Raw genomic sequence first — 11,705 nt, forward strand, 5'->3', positions numbered from 1 at the left:
TCTTCTTGGAAATTTCCAGTGGTTTCCAGTCCAGTCAGAGAACAGGTCTCTTTTTTAGAGACAAAATGTGCATTTCTCTCCCAGTAGAGGTGGGGTTGCATACAGAGATAAATAAATTACTGTTCAAAAGTTTGGAATCATTATGTCTTCAGTGTCGCTTGATGTTTTATGTCTTCAGTGCCGCTTGATCCTTCAGAAATCATTCTAATATGCTGATTTGCTGCTCAAGAAACATTTCTTATTATTATCAATGTTGAAAACAGTTGTGCTGCCTAATATTTTTGTGGAAAACATGATATATATATTTTTTTCCAAGATTCTTTGATGAACAGAAAGTTCAAAAGAACAGCATTTATTTGAAATAAACATATTTTGTAACATTATTATTTTCTTTACTGTCACTTTTGATCAAATAAATGCATCCTTGCTGAATAAAAGTATTTGTATTTTTTTAGCAGCATATATATATATATACATATATATATATATATTATAAAGCAGCACAGCTGTTTTCAACATTGATGATAATATTAAGAGATGTTTCTTGAGCATCAAATCAGCATATTATAATGATCTCTGAAGGATCATGTGATACTGAAGACTGGAGTAATGATGCTGAAAATTCCAAACTTTTGACCAGTAGTAGTGTATCACCTTAGCACGTATAACCGTGGACCAATGAAACATAATTAACTAAGCAACAAGCTAAGACTTAAGTAACACAGTGATGCAGCATGAAGGAAGAGGCTGATGAATTCAGTGTTTAGGGGTGGGACTATCTGTTTTTCTAACCAATGACAGACAGTGGAAGTGTTCAGGAAACCTGTTTGAAAACAGTCAATGGCTGATTTTGGAATATCTTTATTTGGCTGAAATAGAAAAAGTAGGATAGTATGCTATTCCGAATTAAGCCATCCTTTTTGCAATTCCATTTGCTACCACTAGTGGCACCGAAATGATACACTTCACCGTTAGAGCCGTATTTTAACGATCTAAGCGCAAGGTCTAAAGTGCACGGCGCAGGTGCACTTAGGGCGTGTCCAAATCCACTTTTGCTAGTTTAACGGCGGGAAAAACGGTCGGCACGCCCGGCGCATGGTCTAAAAGGGTTGTCCCTATTCTCTTAATGAGTAATGGGTGTGTTTTGGGCATAACATGCAATAAACCAATCAGAGTCTCATCTCCCATTCCCTTTAAGAGTCAGTTGCGCTCGCGCCATGGCGGATTTGCTATTTACACGGCGGAATTTGCAAGTGCATAGATGAAACGGAGCTGCTCGTGTGCGAGCAAATAGGTAGCCTAATTCTGATACATGCAATGACTATCCATTATGACATTTAGGCATTTTTATATTTATGTAGCCTACACAATAATAATCTTTTACATTGCAATCCTTTAATTTTTAATATTTGGCATGTTTGTGTGCTGATGTGCGTCCCTGTGTGTGTAATAAGCAGGACCCGCCTATACTAAAGCGCTCTTTAAATAACAAAAAAACTACTGCGCCATTGACTTTAGACCAGGTTTTAGTTGGTTAATGGCGCAGTCTATTTCAGTTGCCTCAAAATAGCAACGCGCCAACAATGCGCCTGAACACACCTCATTTTCAGACCAACACGCCCATGAGCGCACAAATGGGCGCAAATGCATTTGCTATTTAAACAGCGTGGCGCAGGACGTGAAAATGATCACTACATTGGGCTGAAACTAGCAAAAAACACTTGCGTCGTGCCTGGCGCCGCATTGCGACGGGTGTATGATAGAACCCTTAGTGTGGGATCAGTCAAAGAGCAGAGAATGGGTACAACTATCTTAAGGACAGTTGTTCAATTTCTGTGGACTTCTGCAGAAGCAGATTCCATGGAAAGTTTGAAACCTGAATGAAAAAGCGTAATTTTCAAAGACAAATCTGAATTATGTTGCAGCTGTCTGGCACTCAGACTCAGACTCTTCAGTATTGCTGCAAACAAACCTCTGCGTCACCTGCAGAGGTTTAGACACTGCAACAGTCATATCTCCTTGTACAGGACAAAGTTTGTCTTCAGGCTGTTCACTTTTACGACCATGTAGAGCATGACCCTCTGCCTCAGTCCATTGGCTTTATTTATGGCCGTGCTCTTTGTTTTCTCATAGGAATGCTGAGAATGCTACAGGCTGCTCTTTCTCTGTCCCAACAAGTCACAAACGAATAGTACTGGCATCTCCTTTTAGACACAATCTCACCCACATGCACTCCTACTACAGGACACAATCTGAGGAATGTAAGATGCTAACAAGACAAGTCAATTTCTCTTTGTTTTTCTCCATCTCCCTCATTTTTTGCTGTCCACCTACTGTTACGTACTCATCTGCTGCAATATCTGACTGATTTTATAAAATGAAGTGACACACTTTGAACATCATATAGGGATCACTCAATATGGTAAACCGGGGAAAGTTATGACACTTTTTACTCCAGTGAATATTTCTCTTGGTAGGTTTATTGCTGAAAGTGAACACATGCTAGCCTTTTGTGACAACATGCCCCAGTGATAGGTCATGTTCTCTTGCTATATGGGGCAAGTTGTCACAATGGGAACCTGCATTTAAATAACCTATTATAGGATTTTCAGCAAGATTTAAACAGTAAAACATTTATAAAGAACAAAATAATATACAAAACCACTGATATTTTTGAACTTCAGAGTTTCTAGTTACTGATGTATAGTCTTTGTGAAAACTAGCCCCAGTCGTCCCTATTCTGAAATAACAAAAAAGAGTAACAAAAACAATAATAAAAAAACAAAAAATAATAATAAACTAAAAGAGAGTTGTTTATTTATTCATTTATTTCATATTTAGCTTCACAACGTAAAAACATATATGCTCTAGGTATATGCCTTTAAGATTTGGTAGTGTGGTTAATGAAACTGTCAGTATAAATATATCTGTGTGTGAAGGACGTTGTGATGGGAACATTGTATATGTTTGCAGAAATGTACACATTATCACACTGACTTTTATATGATGTTGTGGATGAACAACAGTACACAGAAAAAGCCTTGTTTGATTTGCATGTACATCATCAGAATCAATGCATGCTTAAACTTAACTTAAAAGGCACAGCGGCTGTGTGTCAATTGCATTATTTTTGCAAAACAAGGTGTGCAAGACACTCCGAAGCTAAAGACAAAAAACTTACTCTGGGAAAGAAAGTTCAGCCTCTTCAGCTCAGTATTGCTATGTCATGTTTATGGGCTCAAGACAAATAGATTCCCTTTTAGTTCTCAGTAAAAGTCACTTTCTAAGACACCGGCTTATTCATGATATCGAGTACATCATCCAAAATGGATGGGCCCAAGTCGAGTTCGAGAGAGAAAAGGGATCCCGTGATTTGAGTGAGCGACTCCTGTGAGTGGCTTTTGCTTTTGGAGATTTCAAAGTCTGAATCGCATAGACGACCCTCTTCAACACCGCTATCTCTGTCCACCCAGTCGCCCTTGAAGCCGAACATCTCCTGTTCATACTCAAAGACCGAATCGCCATTGTTACCATTGTTAAAGTTCCCATTGGCATCACTGCTTCCGATAACAAATACAGACAAAAATGTTTCAAGCTTTTTTTCACTGCTGTGCATCTTCTTCTTCGCAAGTGATTTCTCAGGCATCTCAGTGCGGTCAATCAAAGGTTCGTCCTCCTCCGGGACGGGGCTGGGGTCACTCCTCAAGGCATTGATGGACTGAAGCAGAGTCTCCATCTGCAGGATTTCCAGATCTTCAGAACCAGTTGGAGGAGTAGATGGCTCAGACAGGCGATCCTGGGTCATGGGAAACACGGTGGTGGAAATCAAAGGTAGAGTCAGTGCTTGGCTGCCCCCGATGGTTGGGAGCGAGATTGCGTTTTTCAAGACTGGCGATGGAGTTTCAACGCAAGATGCATCTGAGGCGCTATTAGCTCTCATGAACTCCCCGTGGATGCCATATTGAGGTCGAGTACGACCACCTTTCCCTGGTAGAAGCTCAAACTTTCCTTGCAGGAATGACATGTCACCGAAGGCGTCGCATTCACCGCCCTTTCCAATGTGGATAGTGTGTCGAAAGTCCCCGAGAGGCGGGCTGATCATATCCGGGGATAAAATGTCCCTCAGACGGCATTTCTTTCCCTTCTTACTGTAGTTGGATTTCAGGTAGATGGGCGTTTTGGCAGGCATCCCTGCTATAGAGTCCAGCGGGTATGGAGAGGAACGGGGAACGCCCTGGAAGTTCAGATCTCCTCGGCTGTGCGATAAACTTGCTGGAGTCTCGCAAAGTAGAAGTGCATGGGTTACATTCTCAGAGAGCAGCTGTTTTAAATGCGTCCTCAATCCTCACTGAAGATAATCCAGCTCAAATGTTTGGATTAATGTCCTTCACCTGGATAGATGGAGAAATAATTTAGTTTTCTTTGTACTCAGCATCAAAGATATCGCAATTGTGTTCATAAATCCAATACTGAAATTCATTTAACTGTCACATGTATCTTAAGCATGTACAAAGAGAGATCAACGAAAATATATATCTCTGTCTGAAACCATCTTTTGGAGATGCTACAGACAGACAGAAAGATAGACACACATTCACATTAGGGATTTTGAAAAAAATAAAAACCTTACCCAAGTTAATACAATAACAGTATGCTTCTTTGTAAAGCCAGAATAATGAGAAAATCTATTGTTGTCATTTCAAAATGACTGTATGTTTACATGTTTTAATTAACACCACAAGCTTTAAAGATAAAAATAGGATTTCTAGAGATAATGTAGTAATTGCAGAGAGTTTTATAGAGGCTTTAGAGAGAGGAAAGTTGGAACAGACAAATAGGAGAGAAAGAAAGAGAGAGAGAGAGAGAGAGAGAGAGAAGGGTAACCACAGATCATAAGAGGGAGAGAGACTTCTTGCCCATTTATGGACATATTTCCTTTTGAGAGGCATTTAAACACTGACCCTCACTGACAGACTGCAAACAATCCCTAAAGCAGCGACTGGGCCACGGCTAGCCAAATATGTATGACTGAAAAAACATCCACATTCCCTTGGCAGCAGAGCCCAACGTCCTCTTGCTCCTTTAAGATCCACTTCACTAAACCGTTGAAGACCTGGGGCCGTTTTCATTTCAACAAAGCATCTTACGTGAAAACATAAATATGGTGATGTTAACAAAATGTTAAGTTAAAAAAATGACTTGTTTAGTTTAAGTTAACAAAATGACTGACTTAGTTTACTACATCCAACAGATGCTTCAATCTACTCAAATAGTACATTTCAGTAATGCTATAGTTTTTGACTGTGGTACTATGGTAATATAAAATTTTTAAGACATGCACAATATTCTAAACTTAAAAACTCCAAAAGTTTAGAATAATTACGATTTTATTTTTTTAATGATTGCTGAAGGATCATGTAACACTGAAGACTGGACTAATGAAAACTAATATTTCACAATATTACTGTTTTTACTGTATTTAATATATATATATATATATATATATATAATTTTGTATCCTAAAATATATGTAAAATGTCTATATACTAAAAATATATAAAGCAAAAAAAAAAACAAAAAAAAACTGACACTGATACTGACCAACCCAATAAATATAACAAACAATAGGATAAAAATAACAAACTATTAACACGAGTTTCCCACAAAATTATGTTTGATTCTCCCGCTTTCTCTCCCATACAAATGCATACACGTACAGTATAGACCAGGTACAGACACACACTCACACACACATGGAAACATACATATGCACAGAAACTTCTTGTTAGCGCTTCCCCATGACTTTATTAATAGTTTAGCAGCTGAAAATTTCTCAGTATAGAGGTGGTAACATTGCTGTTCTTGAAACAGTGAAACTTGCCTCTGAACACTGTTGAGAGATGCACAGAGTCAGGTAATTCATACACACTTCACACAAATACAATCTCTCTCTCTCCTTGACTCTCTCTAATAACTGCATTAGACTGCTTTAATAATATTATCAATGGCTTAAGCCTCCATTACAGTAATGACATTTTGGAATTAGCAATGGAGGCTTGAGATGAGATGCATGTTTAAGAAAATAGTCCTACATGCAAAACCTGACGAATGTCTTGAAATACATCATCTGAACAATGTCTTGATGATAACTGTGGTATAAGCAGAATAATTGACTCCAGGCGGTTGAATTATTAGAAAAAAAGCACACACAGAGGTGTGACCCCTTTGTGTTGTGGCCGCCTTACCATCTCGGGTGTGCATTATTTTTCTAATAATTCAACGGCCTGTTGTCAGTTATTCCTTACATATACTACAATATCATACATCTGTGTCCAAATATGGTTTGAGGCCATTGTATATTAAAATACCATGCAATAACCATCTGATAACATGGAGCCACCACCGTACTTAAAATGATGTCAGAGCTCACTGATCCACATCCCCTGAAGATCCCGGTTAGAGACAGCCAGGGAGGACACTGTTTACAAAACACCAGAAATTCCCTTTGCTAGGGATACACGACTCCCCTGTGGTAACGTCTTAACAAATCACACAGCTGATAAACAACAGAAGTACGATGAAAGTGAGCTGCAGTACAGTCCTTGACAATGATGTAGGCTAGTCTGTTTGAGTCTGGATGAATGGTATTATTCTGGTTGTCATACAATCTTTGTGTTTTCTTATGCACGTCTCTTTTTGCACAAGCTCAGAGGTCGCCTTGTGAGTTCATAGGGCTTTAAAAGCATTTTTGGACTCTGATGCAGTGAAACACAAATAAACCTCAATGGAGCACTGAACGGAAAACTATTTTTAAATGTAACAAGCATCATCAGGATGGCTGAGGAATGTGTGGCTGCACGAGTGTGTCAGTGATAGAGAAAAATGTGCGTGTGTGTGTGTGTGCACAGAAGGAAGGCTACAGTGCTTTTGGTGTCAGAACTGTGATTGTCCCTGAATATGCCTTTTCGGTAACACTTTATTTTAAGGACCAATTCTCACTATTAACTTGCTGCTTATTAGCATACTAGCATACTGGCTGTTTATTAGTACTCATGAATCACATAGTAATGCCTTATTCTGCATGACCATATTTTAGATCCCTTAATTCGACCCCATACCCAAAATCATTTTCAATATATATTTTAAATTAAACTTAACATGAAATAAAAATCAGGGTTATTTTAGTATCATTAAAATGCTATTATAGTATTTAAATAATAATTTGAATGAGTATTTATTTTTATATTTTGCAGTAATTTTGCAGTAATTTTTAAGTTTGTTATTTTGTTGTGTGCTTTGTCATTTTAATTAGTTTAGTTAATTAGTTCATTAGTTATTTTATTACATCAAGATAAACTAAATGAAGATGAGGAATTTTGCCTTGACAACTAGCTGACAAAATAATTTAAAATATTTTTTATTTCAGTTAAAGTTTATTTTATTCCAAGTAACGCAATAATGTATAATATAATATATAATAGCCCTGATAAAAATAAATGAAAGAAATATAACTAATAACACAAAGTAGATTTATAAGAAATCAAATCAATTTAAAATTTATACTGAAAATATCAAAATAAAAGCAAATACAAAATATTAATCAATACTAATAGTATATAAATAATACTAAAATAACACTGAATTTGACCCCTTTGACTTTAATCTTGAATGTTTTGTTGCAGTTACATAAAAAGCAGCATCTTGAAATTTGCTTGTTTGGTTACACTGATGAAAAAGCTCACATAAATCCTGCTGTCATGGCATGATCAAAGCAAGCAGGTGTGCAAACCCCTGGACTGGGTGAAATAAGTCTCAAAGGGAAGCCCACATAATACTTAGGGCAGGTTAAAGGGTTAGGGTTTAAGGTTAAAGCTATGGTTAGTCTTCAGTTAAAACCCCAGCAGGTGTGAGATGCTTTGAATAAATTGTTCAATGCCATGAATAACAAACAATGCCATTCAATGCAACAATCAACCACAATGAGTTTTAGAAGTAGAGCAGCTGCCTCTCACACCCTCTTGATTTGGCTTTATCTCAGGGCCATATCGTGTCTTCATTTTAGATCTGGAATGAGTCCAGGGGCAAATGTTGTACTTCCAAGTGCTCTGACGCTCCTGTAGAATGTCGAGATAGATCTGTCTACCCCCTTTCCCTGGGGGACTGTATCATCACACACCCCTCGGAAGTGCATGTCAGCAGGTCAGCCGCGTGTCTCCCTTCTGAAAGACTGAATAAGCCAAAGCCTGAGCTCCATCCAGCAAAGGGACAAAATGGGAGTGAATTGAGAATGACTGAGACAAGATAAGGTAGTTTAAATGGATATTCCATCCAAAAATGTAAATTCTGCCATCATTTACATACATGCTCATGTAATTTCAAACTGTATGCATTTATTTCTCATACAAATCACAAAATATATTTTGAAGAACGCTAGAAACACCTATGTCCTGCGTCATCTGCTGGAACGCCTCGACAGTTAGCGGAAGCTAGAGATTACTGTTTATAAAATTTTAAGTATGGATACTTTTCTTACACAAACACATCAGTTCACTTCAGAAGGACTTTATTACCCCCCTGGAGCCGTGTGGGGCACTTTTTTTATGATGGATGGATGCACTTTATTTTGCTTCAAAATCTCGACCACCATTCGCTGCCATTATAAAGCTTGGAAAAGCCAGAACATTTTTTAATATAACTCCGATTGTATTTGTCTGAAAGAAGAAAGTTATATACACCTAGAATGACTTGAGGGTGAGTAAATCATGGGGTAATTGTCATTTTTGGGTGGACTATCCCTTTAAGACTGAACTAGATGCAATTAATGAAACGGATTGAGACTAAATAAGAAAAAAAATTGGGACAGAATGCCACTGAATGAGACTAAATGAGAAGAAAATAGACTGAACGTTATCAAACAAGTCAGACTGAGACTGATCAGAATAAATGAGAATGACTATGAGCAAATGTGATAAGACTCAAGGCACCAGAATGAGTCTGTATGGGGCAAAATTAGACTGAACTATACGGAATGAGACAAAATGGCTAAATTAAAAGGAAGAACAGTGAGGCAAAAAGAGTCCAAATGGGGTGAAAGGTGAGAGCAGGGGCTGCAGCCACGGGGTCTGAAGACGGTTCTCATTGCATTCTGCTGGCACTCAGGAAAAATTCACGTGTGAGTATGTGGGTCACATTATTATTAGAGCAAGTGTGAGCAGTGATCTAAACAAGTGCAATGATGCCATTCCCACTGTACACAGAAATGTGTTAAGACTCTCTTTAGCCCCGCAACTGCGCCAATTTTGATTCTCCCTCTGACCTATTTTAGCCATAGCCTTTTTTGGCTGAAAACCTGACCACCCGGTCCTGTCTAAGAAGTTGCTGTTGCTGCTGATGTGGTATTTAAAGCACATCTGCATTATTTGGATGTTTCTGGCTGTTCTTTTTACAGGTGCAATATCCCAAAGCATGCATGGCTAGATCATCTGGGCTGAGATCAAGCTCTGCTCTCTTGGGTGGCTCGGGTTTTCCCTCCTCTCTTGGGTGTTTTAGGCCTAAGCTTTCAAGCTTTCAAATTCCTCCGACCCCAAACGACCCTGTTGGACAATTTGAGGTTTCCAGTGTGTTACATAAAGCAACCCTTAAGTACACTTTAGGATGGCTGCTGCATTTGGAGGAACCAGGGTGGGCGAGGTCTCTTTCACCTCAACTTCATGATTTTTACACCCTGATATCCACCTCCAAGACTTCTGTTCTCAAGCTGCTGTTGTCTTTGGCTTTCTGCGAGAGTCCAGATGACTTTCCAAGTTCTGCTGGATGGAGGAATGTATCTGAGGAATTTTAGAAGATCTTTTCTGGTCAAACAGTTGAGCATGTGCTTGAAGAACAGAGAGGAACCAGGTGTCGGGTTGCTTTGAGCTTCCCAGCCCTTGTTTTGTGGTGTGTGGGAATTTGCTCGACATATTCTGCAGCACAAAATCTCAAATGTCACAATGACAGCCATGTGCATGAGTGGAAAGAGGTTTCAGAAGCCTAACTAGCAAATAACAGCCACATGGTTTATGAATACAACACTTTTTCGATCTTATGTGATCTGCACTCTTAAAAATAAAGATTTCAACAGGGAGATTTTGCAGCAATGCCATAGATTAGAACAATTTTTGGTTCCTTAAAGAACCTTTCAGTGAACAGTTCTTCAAATAACAATTTCTTTCATTAAGTGAAACACATAAAAAAATCTAAAGAAATTTTTCCACTACAGCTCTTAAAAATAAAGGTTCTTCATTAGCATTGACGGTTCCATGAAGAACTTTTAACATCCATGGAACATTTCCAGTGGACAAAAGGTTGTTTATAGTCTATAAGCTTCTTTAGATTACTAAAATGTTATTCACACTAAGAATAAAGTGGTTGTTTTAAGAACCACTCATTGAAAGGTTCTTTGAGGAACCCAAAATGGTTCTTTAATGGGTTAATATGAGTTTATAAAGAACCTTTTGTGGAATGGAAAGATTCCATTGATGTCAAAGGTTCTTCATGGAACTATAGATGCTAAAAAAGAACCTTTATTTTAAGAGGTTGTACTCAAGAAACATACCCTTAAGAAAATACACTATTTGCATGCCATTTAAATAATCATTTGTTATCATGCACATATACCTGCCAAAAAATCATCAGTATCATCAGTAGTTTTACCTGCTCCTGTGTCTTTACAGATGAATGTCCCTGTTTTCTTCAGTCTGTGGTTGCCGTCCCGGAGGTGCCTTGACCTAAACTGTTAGTCAGCTTCTGGGTGGTGTAGCGTGTTGCCGTTTTCGTCTTCTCTCTCTCTCTCTCTCTCTCTTTCTCTTTCTCTCTGCCCTTGAGGGTTTACTTCTCACAGGCAGGATGTCTGCTGGACAGCTGTTTCAGAATTCCTCCTATGAAGCAGTGTGGCGTGTCTCCGCTTTGCTTTGCTCCTCCTTTCTCCGCCTGCAGCACCTGTCCCTGCCTGTCTGCAGACGCTGGCGTTGAAATCCAATTCACTCGTCTTCTGCAGTCCCGACCCGCCGGAGCTGCGGCAGTATTTCCTGGAGAGACAGACAGCGCTCGCTCAAGGGAGGAGGAAAATGAAGAGTGTGGAGTCTCTCCTACTGTGCTTCCCAGCTGCTGAACGTCAAAGTCCTTCTCTTCCAAAACAGAGTGGAAGAAATACAACGTCCCTCTCTCTCTCTGTTCGTCTTGTCACTCCCCACCTCCCTTCTCGTGCTCTCTCTCACACGTTTTTCCTTTTTATCACAGTTCTCACACTCATTTACCTTCTTTGAATCCCGTTCTATTCTGTCATTCTGCAATTTATTTCTGCCGACTTAAGAATCTCTGCCTCATTTGTTTGCTCAGCATTTTCCAGACACAATTACAACATCTGAGAGGTGAAATGCAACCTTGCTAGAAAGAAAGAAAGAAAGAAAGAAAGATTGTAGATAGATAGATACATATATACATACACACATACATACATATACATAGATAGATAGATGAAGAGATAAAATATTCATGATTACTTATAGAGAAATGCTGTTTCTCTTTGCAGCTGCACTGTAAACCTCTGTGGAGCTTCTTGTCACCCTCAACCTAAAATAGGTTTCCTTGGCAACATAAAGTGCTCTGCAGTGAGCTCACGTTTGACAGGATTAGGAGGGGGTGCAGTGAGTCTATCCTGCTCTTCT

The 11,705-nt window shown here is 38.8% G+C and overlaps 1 protein-coding gene across 1 annotated transcript; it reads right to left on the minus strand.

Annotated features, from left to right (window-relative positions):
* Positions 1–2,848: 2,848 nt before the first annotated feature.
* On the minus strand, positions 2,849–11,119 carry LOC107719229 (cdc42 effector protein 3-like). Its single transcript, XM_016526604.1, has 2 exons — positions 10,693–11,119; positions 2,849–4,391 (listed from the first exon to the last, which is right to left on the minus strand). The coding sequence occupies exon 2, from the start codon at positions 4,187–4,189 to the stop codon at positions 3,284–3,286; it is 906 nt and encodes a 301-aa protein (XP_016382090.1). The 5' UTR covers positions 4,190–4,391; positions 10,693–11,119; the 3' UTR covers positions 2,849–3,283.
* Between the last annotated feature and the right edge of the window lie 586 nt (positions 11,120–11,705).

This window comes from Sinocyclocheilus rhinocerous, unplaced genomic scaffold (assembly GCF_001515625.1).
Source record: "Sinocyclocheilus rhinocerous isolate Xijiao unplaced genomic scaffold, SAMN03320098_v1.1 scaffold513, whole genome shotgun sequence".
Lineage (NCBI taxonomy): Eukaryota > Metazoa > Chordata > Actinopteri > Cypriniformes > Cyprinidae > Sinocyclocheilus > Sinocyclocheilus rhinocerous.

What these genes read in the sequence shown, in the direction of transcription:
- LOC107719229 (XM_016526604.1), bottom strand. Translation starts at nt 4,189, where the DNA reads ATGCCTGCCAAAACGCCCATCTACCTGAAATCCAACTACAGTAAGAAG.